Raw genomic sequence first — 26,363 nt, forward strand, 5'->3', positions numbered from 1 at the left:
ACCCTGGCCAGACGCTTGAACCACCTCAACTGGCTCCTTTTGATGTGGAGGAGTAGAGGCTCAACTCTTAAACGACCATCAGTCTTAGTCTTTAACAGTACGCCAGCATCAGTTTTCCTTAACTCTTAAACCAGGACCTTTCAGTTCCTAAACTGAGCTAGAAATAAATTTAATGGCGTAGTGTTGCGTTATGAAAAATTTCTGTTATGACACTGTATTTGTGGCTTTATGTCTGTGATGTCACTGCTGTGTTTTGTCTTACCCTGCAGACATTAAAAAAAAGTATAAAATCACACAAAACAAACAAACCAAAACAAAAAACTCCCGCCTCTCACCCTCACATTTGAGCCCCTGCTTGGCGAGCCCCCACAGCAGAGTCCCGCAGTGCTCGCAGAAGGTGGGACTTTTGTAGTTGTAGACTTTAAACCTGTGAGGCATGTCGATCTTGAAGCGCTCCTTGTGGATCTAAAAACACATCGCACACAGATTGACACAGAAGGCGTCAGTAACCAAACACCTCTCATATGTAAACGGCGAGATTTATTTATTGGCGTTAAATTCTCTCATGCTTTCGTACACATGAACTCTCGCTGACATGGAGCTGAGGAGAAGTGAAACGAGGGGAAGAAGATGACATGAGACCGGAGCGCCTGGTGTGGTGATACCTTGGCACAAAGCAACTCTTTCATTAGTAAGCATCAGAACCATCAGCTCACACACTTCGCTCTGTGTCACCACTTGTGGAATTTTTGTCGGACTGGAAGAGATGTGCAGCGTCATGAAGCAAATCATGTGAAGCAGACACTCACCATTGTTTCCTTGCTGTTTATGGCTGAACCAGTGCATTTGGCGATAACTTTGTCTATGCATTTTTTGTGGATTGCTGCATTGCACTCTAAAAGACAGAGAATAACCACGTGAGGAAGAGTTACGAAGGCTAATTGGTAGATTACAGGACAATGAACCGACACTCACGTCTGCACTGGTAACCCTGCTTGTTAAGACCCCTGCAGTGGAAAGAAAGAGAGATGAAATGACTGATGCGATTGGGAAAAAAACAAGACTAATGTGAAGATTTGTGACTTCTTGGTCTTTTGCATACCAAACAAACTCTTTGCATACAGAGCAGAAGGTTGGCTGAGGAAAGAACGTCGCGCTGAACTCGTGACACTTGACCACGTGAACTTTGGCCTGCTTTATGGCGCCGCGTCGCTGGTGGAGGGTGAACAGACCCTCTCTCTCACGCTCGGACTCCGGGTCTCCGTCTGTGTGACCCACAGCATCTGAAACACGTATTACAACTTTAATTTCAAAGAAGAAAAACAAAACAATGGAAAAAGGTACAGTTTTATTCGGCTTCTGTGGACAGAGTGGTGAGACGCCGCTAAGAACACAGGATTTCACAGCAAAGTTTCAATTTCTCACCTCCTGAGATGTGTTTCTTACTAACAGCAGATTTTATGTTGAAAATAAATCTTTCCTTTTCAGCATTAAAAGCCTAGATTTCTTTCATTAAAGCTTCTTTCACTTACACACATGTTACAAGGGGTCGCCACAGCAGACAGCCTCACCTATCTGAGTTGACATTAGCTTTGGTTGAAAATTAATTTCATGTTGAATTTTTTAAAATTTCACCTCAGTTGACTGATTATACAATTTGTGTTTAAGAACAGCTGAGTAGGAACAGCTGTTTTAGTAGCTTGTGAATGCAGATTGTGGACTTTATGTGTACGGTTTACACCGGTTGTTGTTTGCAAACTAACTTTTGGGTTTGGGTCAGGAAAAGACTTGGTTTGGTTAGCTAGCAGCCGTCTGTGGTCACCTGAAGTTTGCGTGCAAGATGCTGACTTGCCGGCATGCACCTGACCACTACTCCACTAAATGCTAGTCAAGGTGTGAAAAGTGCAATGCAAGCTGGACCTTTCACCTACATTTGCATTTTTTGAAGCATGCTGGTCGCTGTGAGCCAAACACGTTCTGTTTCTGATTTGTGTCTTGTTCAAGTTTCACTGCTGCTCGGTGCTCAGTTTGTGAGTGTTTGTTTATTGTCCAGTTAATCTTTACTTTAGTTTTTATTAACAACATCGGAGAAGCGGGCTGGACATTGTTTCCAGGGAATACATTTCATGTTTAAGAATTCTTTTAAATCTTTTTAGCGATTACAAAAAAAAAAAATGTGTTACAGAAAACATTCGTCGAGGGAAGAGTTACAAACGTCCTCCTCTGAGATGCGTTTCTCAGAGTAAATGGCTTCAAACTGTTGCTTATATTTAAAAAGCTGGTTCTGGTGATCAGTCTGTGCACATGGACAGGACACTGTATTAACAGTCAATGAGTGAGCAAATTAGTTGCAAATAAAATTGTTGTTGGATTAAAAAAACAAAAAATGTGCATTAATTTCTTTGTTATCAATAAATCTGTTATTTTTTTTGCTTTGTAATCGATGATCTGTTGGGACCTCTGTTGTCTTTTCCACTCAGCTTGTGTTGCAGTTTCTACTGTCATCACCCATCATAGTGTTTGGTATTAGATCAAGCACAGTCATCATGTATGACTAAAAACTGACTGACCAAAGCTCAGTATGACTTTCATGTGTTCTAAGAGAGCAAACATGCAGAAAATGATCCTAAAATGTTGAATTATTCCTTTAAAACTGCTTTAAACACTGCATGTGACTTTGAATCAGCTCAAAATGTTAAATTTCTATCATTATCCTTCAGTTAGAGACAGGAAGACACCAGTATGTGTTTGCTCGTTGGAGGAAGTGTACCCATCACTATGCCACCTGTTGTTCCCGGCAGTGATTTCCTGTTTGCTTGGTCTATATTTACAGACACACGAGACAGCTTCTTACTTCTGAGTCTCAGTGCTTGGCATGGTGTTAATGTCAGGAAGGAACCAGTGAAAGCACAAAGCGCCCGCACAACCAGCTTACAGCCAGCAGGGGGCAGACGGTCAAAACTCTTACTTTTAGCTTAAGAAAATCTAATTATGATGAGACACTTACGGGTGCGCCTTCGACAATGAACATTCACAGTCACTTTTCTGTATTTTTACACCTACTTGATTATTAATAATCCTCTAGGACACAGTAGCTGGCTGCCAGCTACTTGTCTGGCCGCACAAAAGTGATGAGCACGCCACTTTCGGCATTTATACAGGAATCTCATTAATACTGAGAATAGAAAGGGAAAAACAGGGTAAGACAGAAGTTAAAACAACAAAACATAAAACAACTGGTTTCTGTATTTTTAACACACCTGCCTATTTACTCATAAAAACCTTCAAATAAATACTAATTTAGTGCATATTAAAGTTTAGCGGACCTATGTGCATAATTCTAGAAGTGAAGCTGATCAACTCTGAGGAGCACATAAAGAGGGACCAGGTGAGAATTTCACAATAATGCAAGAAGGCTCTCTGTGAATTCAGTATATTTTGAAATGATCATTCTCATCGTTTCTAATTTTATATTATCACGTCACTCTTACATTCAGACAAGCAAAGACTAAAAAGGTGAGTTTTTTCTGATATCGGGCTCCTTTTAGGTCTTTCATGATCAAACTTACCTGTCACTTTTTTTATACAAAAGTTGGTGCTCTGACACACACAACAGCCGGTAAACGGTAACTGTCCCTTTTTAGAGACCTACACAGCTGACAGAGGCGTAATTTACAGGTTTAATAGCCAGGAGACGTTGTCTCGTGTCCCACAGGCACCCTTTGTTTTCCACTTTCCTTGCTTTTTGTTGTGGTTAATTACAGAATAATGCTGACATGAATGGAAAAAATATGCAATTAACTTTTGGTTTTCAAAATAATAGATATTTTTCAGGGTAACAAGTTAAAATGATTTGATTTTGTTGTTATTCTTCCTCGTGGATCATAGAAGGAACGGTGTGGTTTTAGACTGGGATTTGGCAGGTGGGGGTACATTAACAGTCTGTACAGACTGTCATCAGCTGTTCTGTGATGCTACACCCAAGCTCAATGCTCTTTGTGGATATAACCAACTGAATTCAACAAGATATAAGCAGATGTTACAGAAGCTATATGGCTGATTTCCAGCCCATAGAGACGAGTGAGCTCGTGCAGCAGTCTGGAGCCATCTTTCATTTTGTATATTTTGCTATGAAAACGGGAAATAGGTGTAGAGATTTACTGAAATGTGTGTAAACCTACACGGCAACACAGTGTAATAGGAAAACAGTTTTTAAAATGTTAACAAGCGTCAACAAGTTTTTTTTAATGCAGGTGTGTTTTTACTGCATTGGCAGTGTGTTAGGGACTATTGTCAAGCTGATCAGACACTTTTCAGGTGGTACTGCATGATCAAGTTACAAGGATTGGACTGAAAAAGAGTGAAAAAGTAGCTAAAGACCAACTTTGGAAGACCTTCAGAAATACTACAGATCAATCACTCAAAACAATATAAAAAAAATCACAAAAAAGTTTGGCTTGTTGGAAAAGATCAAGAAATGAGGGGTGGCTCAAAAAGTTTGCACAAGACTGTATAAACTGTAGAGTTCAGAGACTGAATCTAATCAGCTTAAATACAGCTTGACGTCTGCTACCCTTAATGTAACCAGTCCAACATAGTGCATCACTGCAAACTTTACCACAATACCACAAACTAACACGTGTAGCGTGCGCTAAACAGTTTCCATGCAACCACTGAATAACAAAAAAATAGTAGAATAGAACTTCTTCTGCAAGAAACTTCTATTTTTTAATGAAAACAAAATTCAGCAGCACATGATTAATACATCCAGTATCTCAGTATTTAAATCTGGTACGGTCTCCATCAATCATGCAGGATTTACATTTCCCATTTATAAACTTTCACTTGCTGAGCAGTCCTCATTTCTGAAAATAATCTTGTATCTTACTCTTCCTTCCTCTCTTTCTTATATACTTTTCCTTCCTTCAGTGTTGCACATTAATTTTTTCTCTCTCTCTAGGAAGTAAAGCATCGCTGTCTTTAGCTTACAGACACATTGCTGTGTGGAAAACTGCACAAAAACAGTTTATCGGCTGATATTTGTTGAGCTGTTTGAAAAGTCGCAAACTCCATTAATGCTCACGGCTCTGCTTCTTCTGCCACTAGTGAGATTCTTTGATACTGCGACCACAATCTTGCCTCTCCACTATGAAGGCATCACAGGGATAACACAAACCATGACCTTTACATGTAAGCGGTCCTGAGATGCCATTAATTTCATGCACTAGGTTGCTTATTAGCTATAATTAACCATGATTTGAAGGGATTCCCATTTTAAACCCTGCATAATACAGATGTGGGCATCTATAAGCACTGAGCCTGTTAAGTCATTAGTTGGCACGCAGTTTGAACACACTGTCTCTGTAACGACAGACGACTGACTATGTAAAACCTTTTTTGCTTCCACTCACCTGTTAGATTCAGAAACTAAAAACTAGAGTCAGGAAAAGGTCACAATTTAAAATTGGTCTCTTCACACCCCGCTTACTGACAAAAGATGAGCTAGTAGTGACCATACCCACCACAACTGATATAATCCAGCGTGTCGGGGCAGACGCTTAAGGACAGGTTGTGTAAACAAACCACACTAGCGGTTTTGACAAACGGGCACTAATTGCCCCAGGGGTGAGGATGAGATGTTTCGCATCACTTATAGATTAGTCAGATTTTGAAATCCCTGGACTTTAAGGGCTGAAATGGTTTTTCTTCCCGTGTTTAAATCTTTCTACACAGTCGAACCACGTCACATGTAAATCTGAGTTTAAGCATTAAACCCACAGGCGACAATACTAGGCAACACTTCTAAAGCTCGTCCTTTGTGCTTCTGGTTTCTCTGTCCTGTCTTGTTAGTGCACAACACCAGAGGAGTTGCTGTTAGGCTGCTTCCTGAGATACAGCACTGTGTGTGTGCCAGAGACAATTATGTAAACCACATAAGAACAAGTGGCTCTCGCTGCAATTTTATCAGACTTTTGTGAGGCAGTTCTTCTTATTTGGCTGCGAATTCAGTAAATAACTACCGAGGGGCAGCAAGCTGAGGTTTGAAGGTCTGATCCACTCACCACTTTTCTCCAGATAATATCTAGCCTCCATGAGCATGCGTCCCTGCGGCTTCAGCTCCAACTGAGAGAAAAAGAAACGAAGAACAAAGGGAGACAGAAACACACAAAAAGAGATATTTTAGGAAAGAAATTCATGAGAAAATGACAAAATGAAAAGGGAAGGATGTGAATTCAGGAGGATGATGCATATACGTCATGCTCCTTAGAGGCAGTGACACATGCAGACAGTCTGGCAACAACACACACGCATAAAGAACAGGCTGAAGGAGCGTATTTGATTAGTTTGGTTTAAGAGATCATGCGGTGAAATGTTGTGTAGTGCCACTCACAACCGACTCTGTCCAGGAAGTGATCTCTTGCTCTCTCTAACAAAAAAAAACCTCAGCAGATTTCACCGAATGACCTGCATCTAATTAAAAGAACAGCTTAGCCCAAATCCATGGCCCCAAAACAATCAGCAAATCTTATGTTGGACAGTTTCTTGGAGGAACTATTTTCTTTCTAGTTAACTACAGAAGTACAAGACGTAGGGGCGCATCTACCCGTGAAAAAAAGCATCATGCTTGTGACAGCTGTGACGAGATGAAGACATTAATGAAGTCCTGCCTCGGCTGAGCTGTAATGTTAGTTCTTCATGCTTCCTTTGGTTGACAGATGTAGTACTCAACTAAACAAAAGAGTCTATTTGGATACAAGCCTGCGGGAAAATCAAGCAGCAACCTTGGGGAAAAAAGACACACGTATGTAAAAAGAACAAAAACAAAAAAAACCACCTAAGCGGTCCCTCTAATGGCCACTTGAGGCTCACTCCAAAAGTGAGCCAGTCTCCATATCATCTATTGATGGTTTCTTTCTTTATAAAAACTGCACAGATGGTGACTTCTTTTTTATAACTCAGTCATTTGGATGCTGTTAAATCTTAAACTTTGGGGTGCAGCATCTTTGAATGACAGGTGCGTGTCAACAGCATGGTGTTGCGTCCCAGGCCACACCTCAGCGAATTCAAGTTGATGCAATTGGGGAAATGAAATAAAACTATCTCACAAATAACATGGCTCCAGCAAGGTTTTGTTTGGTGAAAAATTATAATTCATATTAATCCCACTTAAGCGTCAATTACATGACCTCTCAGCAACCAAGAAGTGAAAAATTCAACCAGTTGTTGTGAGAGTTTGGCTGCTGTTGCTAGGTAAAATTGGTCACAGCAAGGTACATTTTGTGTTTACATTGGCCACTAGTAGATTGCAGCAGTGCCCAAAGTTTGGTGGCTTCTCTGTAAACTGTTGCTAAACTTTGAAGAGTGTGATGCAAACCAGAAACTGAGACCATTCACGTTCAAAGTAAAGCCTGCACCCCTTTGAACCATGTTGGTTTTTGCAATATGAAACAACTTTTACTTTGAAGGTGAACAGTCTTCATTTGGGTTTTTTTCAGGTTTCTCTACTACTCAGTGATTAGTTAGCAAGTGTTTGCAGACAAGTTGGTGTCGTCCATGCAGACTATGGATGACTGTGCCAGTCTGCTAGCAACTGAAACCCAAGGAGACTCTTTTCAACTGATTTCACCAAAAACATCAACTTCCAACAACCACATGCAAACTGGTCAGGAAACACACATTTTTTCCTAACAACTGGAGGCTGCCCCTAAGTGGGTTACTGAATTGTCTCTAGGCCTGTGTGGCCAAGGGATGGGCAAGTTTATGGATACAGTTTGCTAACCAAGCTAGCTGTGTTAGTTGATAATATAGCACTTTCTCCTCTTGGTCAAGTATAGATGCTTCTGGCTTAACCCCCCCCCCCCAAAAAAAAAGAAAAACACCAAAAAAACAACTCACCTATGACCCAAACACAAAGCTAACAAAAAGCAGCATTCAGGAACCAACAGATAATGTGATGGTGGATTATATCAGTCATATATCTATATATAGTCTACAGTAGAAACCTGTAAACATTTCCCAAGAGATTAAACCTGTTAATGTTTTCCATAAAAGAAGCTGGATTTTGCTGCATGATAAGGGTTTATTTCTTATAATGATACCATTGTGATGTAGCCTTCTTTTCTCATATTGAGAGCAGTTATGATGCCAATAATTATGTCACAATCATAATATGATCCAGAAAGGTTAATAAAAATGTAATAATATCTGTGGTAATTAGTTAAAAACACTGAAGTTGTGCTGGGTGTTGATTGTAAGACGATCTGTGTTTCATATCATAAGAAAATAACGGTTGTAATAAAACAGAAATAAAAGGATTTTCTTGTTTGGCTTTCTGTGTAGACATGATATAAAATAATCTAAATGAGTTACCATGAAAATATGGGACAACTTTGTTCTCAGTACATTGAAACGGTCACAGCAGGAGAAGCACAGATGTTGCTTGTTGATGGTGTTGTGTGCACTGGCTCATTGACTTTGCTTACTAGGACGTGGATTAGAGCCATCATTAAAGTAATTAATTTAACCGAGGCTTCTTTTGCTATGATCTAAAAGCCGTTAGTGTTTTGATTTCAGTGCATATGATGATGCTTATTACAAAAAAACCTCTTATTTTTTAATAATTTAAAGGAGGATTACCCCTTTAAACGCATCTGCACATCTGGATTTCTTTTTGCTTGCGTAACTAAACAGCTGGTCTGTCACTTCAAACAAGCGCACGCATCAATCCATCCTGATGCACTAACCCAAATCTCCAGCTTGCCGTTCTCCTTTTTGCACCGTGTTGCCAGCGAGTCCAGAGCTACCGTGGCCTCAGACTTGAGCTCGGCTGTCCGGTCTTTTACCATCACATGCATGATGCGCCCGCGGTGGACGTGGGCATCGAATGTGGTGCTCCAGGGCGGATACATGGTGGGCTTCTTCTGCTTGTACACTTGACCCTTCTCTGTAACGAAAAAAAAAGAAATAAAGGCCACTTCTTTATAGGTAGGACATGAGATAAAATTGACTCTTATTTCATTGCACAGAAGTCTTTTTGACAGCAGAAATCACTTCATAGTCCACACCACAGAGCTCCAGTGTTGTCAAGAAACTATTAAAGAAACAGATACATGAAGCACACTTCTACACACACTCCCAAGGATATTTCAACTCTATCCTCCACGCACTGTCCTGCTTCCAGAAATACTGACTACATTTACTCTTGTTTGAGCAGATAAAAAGCAAACAGCGCTCAGCTGTTGGTGTATTGCTCAGCTTCATTTTCAAAATGAAAAATTAGTTATTTGAAGATTTTGCAAACACCTACATTTTCAATTGGAATAAGTGGCTGCATGTTTCTGAGAATGAGAATAAGAAAGGTGGAAAGCATTAGGTAGATGTCTGCCAGGTGACAGACTGTATTTTTATCCATTTGCTCATGATGTGACATTTGATCAACATTTACTTTTAAAATATTGTGTGGCATACAGTTTTCCAAAGTCTGGCTTTTATCCAAAAGAGTACCACAAGCATAACTCCTAATCATCCAGAACTGAGTTAGCATTATTTGCTATGAATTACTTACAACATCACAATGAATTTTTTTATTTTTTTTTTAGCTAGAAGACTGAAATACAGTCTCTGGTTATTACATGTTTTACATGATTTGTTCTGCAGCCTCTTATGAAGTACCCCACTCCTTATCTTTGAAGCTAGTTGGTGAAGTCCCACAAAATGTGGTTGCTAACAAGTGGCTAAATGGTTCTGATGAAGTTGTTGGGAAAATTTACTGTTACGTAGGTGAACATGGGAACTTTGCAGGGGTGGTGTTTTTGTTTACAGCCCACTGTTAGTGTTTTGCTTCTTGCAATTGCATTCATGCTTCAAAAAACATAAAAGAGACACCTGTTCATCGAGGCTATCTTGCTCAAATCTCATTAGCTTTTAGCCAAGGAAGTGGGGTGATGCTAACTTCCAGTTTGACCTACAAAATAAAAGTCATGCCTGCAGCACTTTAGAACATCTGCTGGGAATGATGACATTGTGTGTCAGGGACAGGTTAACCTGTCTTTTGCTACCTACGCTTCGACCACTAGAGAAAATGTCATCACAAAATCACAAGCTCTGGAGATTTTGTCCCATAACAAATTTGAAAATACCACAAAGAAAAGAAAACACTGCTGTTTTTGACTGTTTTAACCATTACAGACACTGAAAAAGGAAATTAATAAGTTAATCTTAAGTGGTCTGGACAATTAAAACTCTTGTATTTGTCAGTGTAGAGAGATTTAACTACATATTTTATTCCCGAGATATTTAATTATAAGAAAAAGTGCAATTTAAACTTTACATCTCAGTTTTTCTACATGATTGAAAAAAGAGGTGCTTTGAGCTTGAATTGGAAAAAAATAAATGTCTAACATTACAGAAAAAAACTCATCAAAAGCTTATTGCACATTCTGCCCTTTAATTATAAAATGTAAAATTCTAGTTAATTGACAGAAATTCTTTTTTTAAAAACTTTGGGCCCACTGCGAAAAATCACAAGTTTCTACAGTAGACAGTGAAAAAACAGAAAATGTTATTTATTTGTTTATGTATCAAGCTGCTCTTTAAAGCCAGATTCATGACCGTCTTTGATCCCATGTGCTTGTTAGTGCTGTTAGACATTGCACTATGTTTGAATATTTGACCACCCAGCAAGCAGATTATATCATCATTCAGAGGGCCCGGTGGCGCCAGTGTCCGGCAGCCTCGCCTCTGTCAGTGCGCCCCAGGGCGGCTGTGGCTACACTGTAGCTTGCCATCACCAGTGTGTGAATGTGTGTGTGAATGGGTGGATGACTGAATGTAGTGTGAAGCGCTTTGGGGTCCTTAGGACCAAGTAAAGCGCTATACAAATACAGACCATCTACCATTCACTCTGAATGTTGACAGATTTTCAATTGCATCATATGGCTGGGAGGGAAAGAAAGCCTTTGTAATTCACATCTGTTGATTTTTCTCTGCAATAACATCTCATATATCCACTTACATAACAGCCACATGCTATCCTGCTGCTTCAACAATAAAGCCCTCTAAGCTTTTTACTCCCAAAGTGAGCCGCTGCCTTCTCCATCTCATCGGCTCATTGCCTTTCTGTCCATCGCCTTTGCCAGCTGCTGTCAGAGCTGATTAAAGCACAAAGAGAGGAAAATGTGTGTTTGTCTCCCCAGACGCACAGGATTTATCAGACGGTGTCTTTTTTATTTTAAAGGTTTCCTTGCAGCATTAAGCAAAGAGCATGGTGATGTTTTGGCTCCATGCAGTTGTCAGTCTGTGTTCTTTGAAAAAGCACAAAGTGCTATTTAGAGTTTGTGCTCTCATGTCTTCGCTCTTTTGAAGGGGCTTACATTTCCCTCTCTGTATATACTGTCGGTAAAAACGCACAGAAACACTGAATGGGACAATGAGAAAGAAATCCATCCAATAAAGCAAATCTGTCTGCTGTGTTTGAGCTTCAGATCCCTGGCTCATCAGGTTTGCCTCATTTGAATAAAATTCTAAAGTGGAATTCACTAAAAATGATTCACTGTTTGAATGACCTGTTGAGTTTTCATGAATACATGTCTCGCTGTCAGCGTAGTTTGTGAAAAGCAAAACCAACAATGAGCTGATTTAACTAACCAGTACTGTCTGTGCTTCCAAGAACTGATATCTATGCCACAGAGTCCTATTGTTGTCCAGGCCTTTTGAAAACACATCAGTGACATGAGAAATTCTCCTCGATTACCATAATCACAGACTGTATATAAAAAATGGACGTAGCCACTGCATCTTGCTTCCAGTGATCTTAGGACCTACCCTTGTCGTACCCTTGTTGTGTTCAGCAAGACTTAAAAGCTGCGATTGAGACCATACATAGTTCATATAAGAATTAAATAAGGGCTTAAATCAAGAGAGCCAAAGGATTTTTCTGATAGTCTTGTCCTGGCAACCACCTAATGATTAAGTTTTTTTGTTTTTTTTTTATTGATGTGACTTAGCACTAATTAGCATGCATGCACATCTCTGCAGTTTACTGATACAACTGTACAGTCTATATATGTGCCTTGTTAATTAGACTGGAGAGCATGGGACACCATCCTCCAATCTGAAAAGTGTGGTGAACCATGCTGGTTTTGGAGCAGAAGTAAGCACAGTTCAAATGCTCTGCCAACCATCTTTCATATACAGTCTATGGTATTTACCGTTCTGCTTCGGTGCGGAGAGACACATGACTGGATTTCTCATATTGTTTTTACATGTACAGAACATGCTGGCCTTATTTTGAAAGTAAGGATTTTACTTAGTGCAGATACACATTTTATATCTGTGTCTGTATAAGTATAAATGCTACTGATAATATATTTTAACTTTTCCAGACTAAATTACACAAGAAATCTAAAAGTGGAATCATTGAAAGCCTTATAAACTTCATTATACAGGAACAGACACGAGTTATTTGGCACAGCCATGCATACCATCATGCCAACGCTACTTTTGAAAAAACAGCACTGTAAGAACAGAAAATCATGCGGCTTTAAAGTGTTGCACTTGTGGACGACTTGCTGTGCTTGGCAGAGTCGAAAACGGAGAAACCTAAAGAGAGCCTGAACACACTCGACTAAAGGCGACTTCAGTCACTGTTATTTGAAGATGAAATAAGTCACAGTGAGCCAAAAGGGGCCTGATGGGAGCTATCTACTGTTTTTTTATCTTTTCTAGTCAGCTCTTCATTTCACGCTGCCAGCGAGCATATGCTCCTCATAAACACTGCAACACTGTTTAACGTAAACGGCTTTTCCCTTTTTAAGGGTACTCTTTGTGATGAAGTAGTGGATGTCTTCACTTCATGTGAATATTTCAGTTTAAGCACATCATAAGATCAATGACGCGTCCACTCTTTGCTTCTTCACAATGTTATGACTCATGCATTAAAAATATATACTTTTAATCCAAAGTAAAGTGAAACGAAACTAAATTACATTTAGTTCCCCGGTGAAAGTGTAAGTGAAACACACACACAGAGTGTCGCTCTGCTACCCTGTAGGACGAGCGTTGCGGTTACATTGAAGAGGAAAAGAAACATAAGGACCCTCCTCTTTCCTCTCAGTCACACACTGTGTTTAACTTTATCCTGCACTCATACTCAGCAGTGGTTAAACTTAGCCAGATGCAGAACTAAGATTTCTGCTGTGAGGCTATATCACGCTGGGAAGTTTCCCACAGTTGTGACACTGGATGTGAATCAACAACCCAAAAGAGAGCTTAAAGGGCATACTGGGCTTACAGTATAAGCCCATTAACATTTCTATTATTTAAAAATGTTGTTGAGTCCTTGAACATTCCTGCTATATGAGCCATCCAATACCTCAGATTCTGCAGACGTAGCCGGAAAGACTTGCTGGAACTGTATGTCAGCGTCCTTCAAAGTGAAAGTAAACATAGCTGATTCACTATGAAAACAGTTACAGATAATCAGTGAAGCGTTCTACGCTGTAACCTACTACCACAGTCACAGTCGACATTTTCTGTTCCCAACACACACTGTTGTTGCTTCACTGAAAACTTCCTGAGCATCACTTCCTGTGCTGCATGGAAAACCTTTCTTTCTTTCTTTTTTCTGGTAAAAACCCAGTGAGCATAGTGTGGGTTTTTATGGCAACCCTGTCTACAGAAGGGCTGCGATCCTGTGAAATATTAAATAATATTTAATAATAAACTTAGTGAGAATGAGTGATCTACAAGATGTTTCAATTCTAAAGGGGTCAGTCCATCGCAAATCAACGTGGGCCTTCAACATGACCGTCTCAGATTTGCATTCAAAAAAGTCTGCAGATGTTTAATGACTGCAAATATGTTGCACAACATATATTAAAAAGAAAAAGGTTTGCCAACCCACTTTTACTCCTTTGATTAACATGTGTGAACATGAATTTAAAAAACAAACAAACATTTTCCCTGATTTTTGTTCCCATCCAAATGAACCAAGATCTGTAATTTGGGACAGATGCATTCAAAAATGTCAGTCTATGCTAATGTGAGATGGAATGACCCATATGTGAGCTAGAATAATACAAAGACGACATATAAAAAGAAATGTCATCCTTACGATTTGAATGTGAGCAACATACAGACCAGAAAAGTCACGTAACGCTTGACTTTCCTCATCAGGTTAGGATTTAGTTGCATATAAGCAGGCAATTTATTTATATAGCGCTTTCAGAACAACTCCCAGATGAACACACAGTGTTGTACACTTGACATGCCAGAAATGATACATTGAATAAGTTAAAAAAAAATAAAATAAAGATAAAAATTTTTAAAAATAAGATGATAATTAAAATGACATTTAAAATAATAAAATCAGCACAAATAGCAAAAAATAAAATAGTATAAAATGATCATTAGAATTACATGTAAAACAATAAAATGAGCACATTAGATTTAAAACAATAAAATCAGGGACATACTGTGTCATATGTCAAGGAGTAAAAATGGATTTTAAGACTTGTTTTAAAAGTGGACAGTGAAGGGGCCTCTCTAATGCGCAGGGGCAGATTGTTCCAGAGATTAGGAGCAGCAATAGAGAAGGCCCTGTCCCCTCTGAGCTTTCTCCTGGAGCAACTCGTCAGCTGACCTGAGAGACCTGGGGGGTGAGTAAAGATGCAGAAGCTCAGAGAGGTAAGTTGGGGCAAGACCTTTTAAACATTTAAAAACAAACATGAGAATTTTAAAATGAACTCTAAGATATACAGGCAGCCAATGGAGTGAAGCGAGGATGGGAGTTGTGTGTTCTCTTTTACGAAAAAAGATACCAGAGAGGTATTTAAGAGTCTTTAAGAAGGAAAAAAGTGAATGTTTAAAAAAACTGAGAATTTCATTATATATGGTAAATATATAAACAGCATGACCATGTAGTGGAAATGACTGCTTGGGCTCAGGAGCTCTTTATTTTTAACTCTGCCACACAAACAAATTAAACTACAACAAGATCCTGAAATTCCAGATCACTTTCTCTGGACACGAGCTCGTTAAGGATGGACTGAGGCGACTGGAAAAACCTTTCTTGTCATCAGACTGATTAGAAATTTGAATTCATGAAAATCACAGACATCTGTTTCTTCAGAGCTGAAGGCTTGTTCAGTTAAAAAGTCCGTGTCAGTGAGGATAAAGAGGAGTATAGTTGCTTGAGGCATGGGTAACATTTAGTTCTTAACATTTGTGAAGGCAGCGCTAATGATGAACCATCAACACACGCTGCCATCGTGACACCATTTGTTTCCCGAGGAGACTCAGTAAGATGGTGCCAAATCACATTTTGCATCAGTGTGCACAGCAGCATGTAAAAGAGTCCCGGTGTAAGCTGGTGGGCCCGCAGCTCACACCTCAAAAACATTTCACCAGTTTTTGAAACTAAAAAAATAGCCAAAGCGAGGCTGCTGATCATCTTAAAACCTACACCAAGCTTATAACACTGTCGGCACTGCAACGACTGCTCTCCCTAGGCCTCAAACACTTACACTCAGAGTGTTGCTGTTAAAAGTGGTGCGCAACATTGCACAATGGTAACCAAGCCCATGTTCCCACGGTAGCTGAAGCAAAATGAGGATAGCTTTTTAATAAAATTAACATTTCTAGCTTTTGACAAGCTGTCTTTATGATATTTCTGCAAAATTCAAAGTTAAAATGAGTTGAAAATAATTGGATTCTGTTCCAAACTTGTTTTTGTGGAAACATGCACAGAGATTATTACTGAAGTTGATTCCTATATATAAATATCTAATATTTCAAAAAGTTAAAAAAGAAAGGATTAAGTCAACCACATGTAAAGATAATGTCTTCAAACTGTTTGTTTGTTAGAAATCTAAAGCGAACAGTTTTACAATCATACGTGTCAAAGAAAAGAAACAAAGTCACATTTGTGAACATAAAAGCAGTCAATGTTTGGTGTTTTTCTGGATCAATAGCTAAATTACTGAATCAATTCTGAGCTTGTGTGGCTACGAAATCCCCCCCAAACAAACAAAGATGATGCAATCGCCAAAACCAAAACATAATTACACATGCCAAAATGTTCCACCTCACTGTGTAATTTAACCCTCTGAAGTTTAAGCTGTCATCGATGAGGACTTTAATCCTAACCGTAACCCTAAATCCAACCCTGTGCAATCAGATTATGTCATTTTTGTCCTTTTTTAAAGTTGCTCTTCCAATTTTGGCCATCAAGGGGCAGAAAAAGGGTTTGGGGTGGTCACCAGCGACCACTTAGACCTCAGTGGGTTACAGTCAGGGTCTTGTGGACCAACAATTCCAGTGTCTGTAACCACTGTTCAATTAAATGCTCAACTTTCATTTGATTGAATGGACTCAAATTAAAATGATTATTATTTATAGTCACTAACCTGTGTCAACGGCCTCCTTCATATAAACAGCACAGTATGGGTTCAGCACCTCCTCATGATAAGCCAGACCCGGATCAATCTCAAAGTGGGAAAATCCGATCCGTAGGAAAGGCGACATGTCTGCAGACTTTTACCGTCTGACCGCTGCTCAAATATCCAAACAGCCTCCACAGATGCGCTCCAGATGAAGTCCTCTTAGTTTGAATAGATGAGAAATAGATGAGATTTGTGAGCTTTGAGAGCTCGTGCACTGGTGTGAACCACCTCTCCTCCACTGCAGCATGCACCGACTGCCCCTCTTCCTCCACAGGAAAGATGGGCTAGCAGAGGGGAGGAGGCAGGGAGTTTTTTCTTTCCACCCCTGACACTTTAAAGAACCTGTAAAAAGGAAGAGAGAGAGACACAGACATTTCATCACCCGTGACGCCGTAACCACAAGCTCTTTCCCTGCAAACATGTAACTTTTATCTGCTCCAGCTGGCTGCTACAGCAAGTTTTAAAATCAAATCAACAACAAAACTTCTTCTCGTACACTCTCCCCCTGATAAAATGTCTCAAACCACACATTTAATGAGAGGACAGGAACGCATCTGCCATGCTTTGCAGAGTTTCACACATAAAGCACTGCGAGCAATGAAAAAAAAACAACCCGCCGAAACCAAACGCAACCAAAAAAAACCCAACCTCTCATAACTTTAGGGCTTGTAAACAAATAATCTCTTTGCTTTGTGCGATCAGCCATGCTAATAATCACAGTAACACACCTATAAATCACTTCCTCTGCGACCGCTGCAGTGTCTTCGACTTGGTCAAGGCCGATGTGACATTTGAGGCCTGCTGAAGAGCTCTGTGTGTGTGTTTGTGTGTGTGTGTTTGTGTGTCAATGTCAGTCCCAGTGGTGGAGAGAAGACAGGGACTATTAATAGAGCTGAAATACTAAACGCAGATGTGGAATATATGACAGCATGCGCCTGAGTCTGCAATATTCATCATCATTCTTTACTGTAAAGCTTACTGTGCTTAAGTAGCGTCACGTGAACTTGTGTACACTGCGTCAGCGCAGTTCAACATCTTAACAGAGAGAATTTTTTAACTTTTTAGCTCCCAAAGTAAAGCACGAGGTGTTTCATGCAGAATTAGAATTTGAGTTGAACAAATCGAACTAGCTAACGGAAGCTTAGCCCGGTGGGCCAAAATCAGCCCGGTGATGACATTGGACAGATTTAGAAACGTGAACCAGTATAAATTTTAAACTTTTAATTGACATTTTCATACTTCACCCAAAAAGTTAACTGAGACATAAAAAATTAAATACCAGCATTAAAATAACAAAAACATTGTATTTTATAACAGTCTGTGAACAGTCATAACTTTTTCTGTAATTTAACAGGTTTATCATGCAGTTTCACAGGTCCGGTCACTGAAGATCAGAATAAATTCCTGCTATGTATGATGTAGGACAGTAATGACAACATGGAAGAGATGGCACATCCATTCCTGTTGGGTCCTTTTAACTCAACAAATCAAAAAAACGTTTGATTTCTAATCAACCGTGTATTATATAGTTATCATTGAGCTTGACAGTAAGGCATTTTTGCATCTTTCAGCTTATCGCATTGTTTTAAGAGGCAACTTTTGTCCAATGTTTTGTACTTTGGTCACATCTGCTGATCGCTTTCAGCACAGTCCTTAAATACCACACTGGACTACAAACTTAACACCTGACCGGCATCATCAGGTGGAGGATTCAAAAACTGTACATAAAACCAGCTGAAAGCGTGAGGGCTTTCTCTGTTTGGTTGCTCTGTTTGACCCGCCCCTCCCCCAGTGTCAGCGGATAGCTGTAATGAATGCAGTTTTAGTTTTAAACCAAGGTGGGCATCCTTCGCGTCTCTAGTGCTAGGCTATAAATAAAATAGACGTGAAAGTCAACACAAAAGAATGAAAGCTTTTTAATAGTGCATGTTTGAGGTATGTTTGATACAATGCTACTCTATGCGAACACAGTTTAATGGCATGCAGCTACCTTGGCTCATACCACATGCTAATCCAAGCCATGTTAACTTGCCTTTTGAGTAAGTGGCTGTTGTCGCAAATACACTCTTCCAAACTCCAGGTACTCCCAGTGTGAAGCCCCTTCCGTCAGTGCCCCCCATTGTGCATTTTTGTAAAAATACTCCCATTGCAAAATATTAAAAAAGCAGCCAGTTTCTGGGAAAATCTACACCCCCAAAGTCTGTGCATTATAAAAGTATAATGCTGAAGCTAAAGATATATATTCCCCAGACAGTTGGAACTAAAAGGAGAATAAACATTAGGCTTATCATCATGGAGGGAAACAAAAATATAAATTTGTTATGCACAAAATGTCAAACTATTTGGCAGCTCAGAAGCCACAATTACAGTATTTCATGAGCCATTTCTTAAAAAAAAAACAAAACAACAACAAAAAACAAAACTGATTTACCAGGTACTAAAATACTGCACACTTTTAGTAAACCAGGTATAACTTTACTCTCGGAAATGTTGTGGCCTCTTTGAACTTGCTTGGTTTGTTCACATTACGTTAGTTTGAGTGGCTGTATAGATTCCATTACTTATACCATTAAATTTCCATTTAAACCACTGAACTAGTCAGCGTGGTATCACACAGGGTGAAGAAACCCAGCAGTTATTCCACATGTTAATCCCTGACAGTTTTCTCTATCACACATACAGCAGTTTCTGAATCATAGACCATTGGGTAGAAATGATCTAACCACTTACTTTTTTGAGCTGTTACTACATAAATTTCGATTTCTTTCATCCTTTTTGAGAATAATCTTCATTTTACTTGAAGTTGCCATTTTTTCCCGAACTCTTACATACTGAGAACTATAATACTGATAATGCTAAGCATGTGAAACTAGGACACAGTTATACTTGTGTTTTTAATAAGTTTATGAAAACTTTATAGACTCTCAATTTGAATAAGCCTGAAAGATGTGAAGGTTAGACTTCACTTTTTACTTTAATGTAGCATGTTTTGATAAGTAGTTACGTCCCTATACACACAGTAACATTCGGCGCTTCGTCTGTATATCCTTGGCCCTGATGTTAGTATCACAAGTGCATGCCAGCACTTACGTTCACACACTCCCACACAAGCCTAACATCACAGATTCAAACTTTTGAAATATGCAGAGCAGCAGCCCTCCCTCGCAGTTTTTCGTGTAGGTTGAACCTGTTGTAAAAGGCTGCGTTCAAGCAGGAGGAGTTAGACTTCCGGTGCTCTGTTACATCAGTGCAACCACACTTCCTGTTTCTGAGCGGTTTAATTTTTTGTTTTTGAAGCCTGACAGGTGGGGCTGTAGCAAATTTGAGATTGAAAAACAAAATCAGACCCAAAACCCTGCTGCTCTAAATTTTTCAAAAAGGCGGGAGGAGGACAGAGAAAGCGACGCGAAGCTGAAAGTTTTCTTTGCGATGGGTTTGGAAGATTTAGGTTAGAAATTATATGTAGATTATTATATAAATGTGAAATGTAAAGCTTTAACCTGACTGCATCAAAGCAAGCTGTACACTGATCTTGGAACATCTGCATTAAACCTACAGTTGCGAGAAGTTTTCTATTAGACCACATAAAATAAAATGTGGTCTGAGTACTGATCGTTATTGGTGTTGCAGTAACAGTCAAACACACAAACACATAATAACTGAATAATATGTGAACATAATGTAATAACTTTAGCTGGAAAAAGTACGTGAACGTCTGAATTTAGTAATGTCTAGAACCTTTTTTTTTATTTTTACCAGAAACACCTTTAATCAGACGTTTCCTGTAGCTGATTATGAGGCTTAGGCAACAATGATGACACATTTCTGGACCACTCCCTTTTATGTGACTGGTTTAGTTCAGCAACACTAAACCTCTCCTGCCAACGACTTTTTTTTTGAATTCATTGCTCTCCTAATGATTGAAACCCATCCAGGCCCTGAGGTAGGAAAGCAGCTGAAACCATGTTGCTCCCTCCGCCTTGCTTCACAGTTGAGCTGAGGTTATGTTATGTGCCTGCAGAGTCCCTTTTACTTTCAGTTTTTTTCCTCCAGGGATTTTCTGTCCACAGAAAAGTGTCCTAGAAGTGTTGTGAAATATCCAGGTGGTCTTTTAAAACTATAGGATGTTATCTAGCCACAGAAATGTCTCCAGGTGTTGTGGTGCTACTCTTGTCTTTGTGATCCTTCTCTTCTGAGGTCCAGTGAAAGTTGTTGTGACTGAGGACTGGTTCGAACTCCTTTAAAGTGCAGACAGTCAGTAAATTACAGGGAGGGGCACCTGTATAACCTCCACTTTTAACTCCCACTGCTGTTTTTGTCAAAGTAATTAGCAGCAGAGGTTCACTTGGTTTTTCCAGACACGACTGTGAAAGATTGCTGGATGGGTTTATCACTACCACTCATGGAGGTACAAAGAAGGTCAAAACTGTTTTTTTTTTTACTATTGGGGTGGTCAGATTGAGTTTGTATATAACTGTAACTTCAATGAACATCGGATAATATTCCAATTCCAGTTCCAAAGGTTTTATGATGTTTTCTCAGAATTGTACAAGTGAAAAGCCTTTGTTGTAATGAGCTGATACTGTATGGTGGTGTCATGGCAATGCATCATTTAGAAAGCAGCTGTCATACAACAAAAGCACTCCCTTAACTTTTGAGAAATTACAGCCATTCGTATACAAGGTCACTTATTTCCAGGTGCTTAAATGTAAGTGAACAGATTAAAAATAAATAAAATCGCAATTTTTAATATTTGCCAATAACACTCTGCAGGGAATGGTGGCCTTTAGTCTGTCACCACAGAACGAGTTTCCTCCTTTGTGGTGCTTTCTGGGTCTTCCTGTCTAATGGCCCAATTATGCTCTCCCTTTCGTGGGTTTTGCGTGCCAATTTTGGCGTGACATCATCTGTTGAAGGACACGGTCTTTGTGGCGTTGGTCGTGCACCTCTCGATTCTCGTAACCACGGCCACCGCAGCTGGATTGAAGATGTGAGTGTACGCTCATGATGGTTTTTACTGTCATTTTAATTATGTCCCAGTACAGAAGCTCAGAGACATACAGGTATACAGAGGGAGGTGTTGGAACAGTTTGCAAACTTTAGAGTTTGTCCAAAAAACAAACTCAAAGTCTTGGCTTCCGGTTTTCACTTCTTCTCCTCCTACATCAGCGCTGATTGGGGATATTGTCTGAGTGGCGACATCTATCGTTGAGGACAATACTGGGGCGGCTTCCTGCGTGTAACGGCGGGTATAAATACAACTGTGAAACGCGGTTACTGGCCTTTAGCCTTGTCTTCAGTGAAATGCAGCCCAGCTGGGTTGAGAACAAATGACTGATATTGGCCTGAATCACACAGGTCTAGAAACCGGTTGCCAACCACTGGTTGCTAGGCAAACATGGCTATTACCCGACCAGTTGGCGAGGTGATGGCAGTCAATTTGAAATTGACTGTTAAAGCCACAGTCGAGTAGGTCTAGAGAGTTGTCAGTGACTCCCTGCCAACCACAGGTTATTTTCTGAGTGGCTGCTGCAGGCTGCCAGCAAACTGGCTAGCTGAAATCGGTTTTCGTGAAGTTTACACAGCTGTACCAAAAACCTCGGTGCAATTACAAGAATGTTTTTGGTGCAGCGCACTCTTTGTGACCAATTTCACCAGCAACCACAATGGCAAAGGCATTTTTACCCAGCGACCAGGTGATTGTCAGGGGGTCACTGAGCAGTCTCCAGGCCCGTGTGAGTGGGGCCGTAGACACTGCAGAAAAGCTCCTGGGTTGGTTCGACACTAATTCAGCAGGCTGCTCCTGTCTCCTGTCATCATCAATAACACTTGTGACCAATGCCTTTGGAAGGTATGCGTGTTCATGCCATCACGCTCTTTCCGCTGTGCTTTCCAGAGGATATCGTTTCAGATCATAAAGTGTTGCTTCCAGCTAAATAAGAATGCCGTTCGGATAAAGATCGGGCTTATTCCAGAGTAGTGGTCGGCTCTTGTTTTCTTCCCTGTGGAAAGGATCCTGAGATCATCCACCCTTGCTGTCTCTGTGGTCTTCTAGTCTTTTTTTGTGTTGCCAAGCACAAAATATTTTAAAAAAAATCCCAATAAAATGTATTTTTAATTTTATCAAAAAAAATTTTTCTACTTGTAAAGTTGAAGCTCCACCTCTGATGGTGGAAGTAGGGATGGTTTTGCTTTTGCAGCCTGTTTCACTTGCATTACCGGCTCCATTGACCCCATGTTATGGTGTAAATACAGGTCATATTTTACTTGCTTAATTTATAAAGAACTGATGAAAGTCCACACAGGCTGCTTTTAAATCAGATTTTTCTTTTACACATAAAAATAGGGGACTAAGTATAAAAATAACTGTAATTCATCAACAAAATGTATTATTTTTGTTAAAAGCTAAAGCCTGCTTTTAATAACACCTACCGTAAATAAGGTTTTTGCTAAGTTTTGTACTTCTTAACTTTATCTCTTGCTGGTTTTGATAGCTGTGAAAGTTATTTGTGAGGTGTTACTTCAGATTTGAAATGAGAGCCAAGTTGACTTGATCGGATTAAATTTACATATGCCACATTTCCAATTACTGGCCTGGTGATATGAGTCAGTCACCTACCAGCAAAATCTTCCAGGCAGTGCTGTACTGAAAATGCAAATTCAGGGTCATATTAGACTGAAAAGAAGCATGTTAATAGGAAATGTAATTCTGCAACGGAATCACCCAGTAATCTATCTGTTTCTGCAACTGCAGGTGCAGCGAGCCAGTTGTTGTTGTTTTACTGATAAAAGAAGAGTGAAGGAACCCCCACCTGTAGTTTTTCTTTTTAAAGCACACTGATCTGCATGACGAGCGATAACAAGCAGCCGGGGAGCTCATTACAAACTTAAACCCATTCTTCAAACCAGAAGAGCAAACCTTGAACTCCAGTGCTGTGAAATTTATGGACAATGATGCAGAAATCATCGAATGTGTTTCCTTTTGAGAAGAAAATTGCAGGAAAAAGTGGCAGCATTGAAAGAGTTGGAACGAACTGATGCTGTCGGTCAGTCAGAAAAAGGCTGATTTTAACAACCTCAAGGCTTCAAGCTTGAAGATGTTTGTGTTTCCTACACCTCTGTGGTGTGATGCTCATGAAACACTCACGTTATGGCTAAACCTAAGTGGATTTAAACAGGACTAACACAGGGGTCATTGTTGAAATAAGCTGCCCCAATCCCTTCGATTACTGCTTAGAACTATTTTCCCTCACATATAAGAACACAAACACACTTTTGTGTTTGTCTTCGAACAGAAGCCGTCAGATCTCTGTGATGCACTCGTGCAGCTTATGTTTATCTACTTCCAAACAACCAAAATACAGAATAAATAGACTTGACTTTATTGTGTTTTCTCATAGCGCACACTGCAATGTGTGCTGGCATCTGAGGTGCCACCACCCGTTGTTGCTCAAATGCCACCACCCCCACCACCCCTTTAGCCCCTGCCCATCCTCAAACCCACTCATGGAGGTACAAAGAAGGTCAAGTGCGAGTGATCTGGTGCTGGAGACCTTTCAGAAAGCTTTCATGAGAGGGGACAAAGTCTAACGAGCCTCCCACCTGACCCTCTGTACCCAGCAACATCAAAGCACAGCGTGTGTTTGCTTTCTGAAGCAGCTAAAAGAGGAGGCTGGAGAGCTTTGTTGTTACTGACAGGTGTCCGTGTGTGGCAAAGGCCTTTCACCATACAGTAGCTGCTGCTTCGACACTCAAAGCATCCCTGAAGCGGTCACTCATTTAAAGGCACACACAAAGAGTTGACCCTCAGCAGCTAACGTCAGCTGCTTAGTTTGACACTGGGACTACACTTCAAAACCTTTAAAGGTCAACCTACACTAATGCCTTCATTAGAGGCTAAACCAGCTAGCATGCAGACACAATATTGCACAGTGCTGGCCCACATTACAGACCAATACCAGCCTATTACAGACATAGTGGTGCAGGAGGAACTCTGGGAACTTTCTGCATAATATCATGGAAAAAATTGTGGCACTGTGAACTCAGCGCTGACAAAACTAAACTATAACACCATAATTGTTTAATTTCAATGTAACTCTATCAGACTGCATGAATATTTCTATTAAAAAATGGGCAGCTGAATAAGTATAAAAGTTTTCCCCCCAGCTTCTCAGTTTCAGACCCTAAAATCCAGCAGTATTGATCAGGTTCTTATGATTTACTGTGTAAATTGGCTCAAATGAATTCGCACTCAATCAGCTCCAGACAGTAAAATGCTGTGAGTGTATTTACCTTTACTTTATCACCTTTACTTGTGAGTTTGTTATTTATAGAATGATTTTGTTAGTTTTATGTCTTGAAAGATACCTATAAATAAATTATGCCTTATATTGTTGTACAGTATTATGGCCCAAACTACCTAAATGCAGAAGTAGGTAACCCCAGACCAGCTTCCTGTTTACACAGTAGTAATAATAATAATAATAATAATAATAATAATAATAATAATAATAATACAGTAGTTAATCCACAAGTAAATGCCTACATGTAAGTATTTTTAGTTTAGTATTTTTTTGTGTATTTGTAGTGTATTTGTGTTCATACAAACGCATAGTTACTAAAGGTGTTAAGTGTGACTCCCCCCCCCCCCCCCCACACACACACACACACTTACACAACTTTATAATACTCTAAATACAGATGTTTTCGTGTCAGTGAATAAATGTAGATTATTTTCACCCGTTCTGTGTTTCTAAAAATAACATCACCACCTAATGGCAAACACGCGTTTCGCAAATTGCAAAGCAGCCGCTTAAAACCTAAAAAGTAGGGAGAAATGCTTTTCTCTAGTTATTGACTAAAGTTCAGAAACCTCGGGCTGGAAACCAAAGGAAAGTGTACTGACCTTAGAGACACAGCAATGCCCGCTGAAGTTTAGAGCTTGCAGCTGAAGCCGCTCTCCATCCGAGCGTTTGTAGACCGGAGGGAGCACAGTGGGCGCATTTAAGCGTGATATCACGTGGCGTTCACGGACTGTAAGAATATTCACACTTCATGAAAGCGGTCTGAAGTGATCAATCAAATTTGATACAACAGCACAGATGACGTTTCAGTTTTTCTGTTTTACTGCCCATTTGAACTAATAAATAAATAGTTTTAAAGAGGTGGTCAAAATTAAAATACTATAACCAATTAAATGAAATGCATCATAACAAATACCTATCTAAGCACAACTCTGTCCTTCACTAGTTTTAGTCTCAGCTGATTTTCCAATTCGCTTAGAAATATTTATTTGCAGAAGTTACATTTCCGAGCAGACGGTGAATGCAACTACCCCAGCGCACAGTACGAAGTGAAACTTATTGGTGAAACTACATAAAGAAAAACAACCTGACTTCAAGGCCACATTCAGGGATTTTTGATGGCAAAGTTTTATTTCTAATGTTTCCGAGGCAGCACTCAAATTAGCATATTTAATATCAAACCCAAATATCAGGGCTATTCGCCTGCTTTCCCTGTAAGTCAACAGAGAGACTACTCTAATACACATGTAGCGCATATGTTGTGGGTTTGTACAGCTGACTGCCTAATATGCTGTGAAACCTTTATGAGTAAAGCTGGGCTGCTCGGTGAGTTGATAAAGGAGCGAACATCCTACAAAAACAGAAATGCTGTTGTTAGTAGTATTAATACCCAGATCACGTGGTTACCTGGTGCTACCTGGTGGATAAACAGGAAAAAGACAAATAGATTTATTCTGTGAAATGTATCAATGACTGGAAAACAAATTCAAGTGTATTTATTTTTTAAGTTGTGCTGTAGTAATTTTTTCATGTCTGTTTTCACCATTTCTCACTTTAAATTGTGGTAACGGTAAACATATATTAAAGCAAACCTCAGACTTTTGAGTTCTTACAAGCG

The 26,363-nt window shown here is 39.7% G+C and overlaps 1 protein-coding gene across 3 annotated transcripts in view; it reads right to left on the reverse strand.

Moving 5' to 3' along the window:
• prkcq (protein kinase C, theta) overlaps positions 1–25,429 on the reverse strand; it is a 33,640-nt gene extending 8,211 nt beyond the window's left edge. For 2 of the 3 annotated variants that reach the window (XM_005745652.1, XM_005745650.1), the window contains exons 1-8: positions 25,348–25,429; positions 16,407–16,784; positions 8,745–8,944; positions 6,063–6,123; positions 1,103–1,283; positions 976–1,007; positions 810–895; positions 336–465 (exon numbers count right to left, since the gene is read on the reverse strand). In XM_005745652.1, the coding sequence (XP_005745709.1) occupies positions 336–465; positions 810–895; positions 976–1,007; positions 1,103–1,283; positions 6,063–6,123; positions 8,745–8,944; positions 16,407–16,524 (808 nt within the window). In that variant the 5' untranslated portion in view covers positions 16,525–16,784; positions 25,348–25,429. Of the gene's footprint in view, positions 1–335; positions 466–809; positions 896–975; positions 1,008–1,102; positions 1,284–6,062; positions 6,124–8,744; positions 8,945–16,406; positions 16,785–17,170; positions 17,227–25,347 lie in introns of those variants that run through there. The other variant, XM_005745651.1, reaches the window with a different exon arrangement.
• Positions 25,430–26,363: the final 934 nt, after the last annotated feature.

This window comes from Pundamilia nyererei, unplaced genomic scaffold, assembly GCF_000239375.1.
Source record: "Pundamilia nyererei isolate P.nyererei 1_Seehausen unplaced genomic scaffold, PunNye1.0 scaffold00162, whole genome shotgun sequence".
NCBI classification, from domain to species: domain Eukaryota; kingdom Metazoa; phylum Chordata; class Actinopteri; order Cichliformes; family Cichlidae; genus Pundamilia; species Pundamilia nyererei.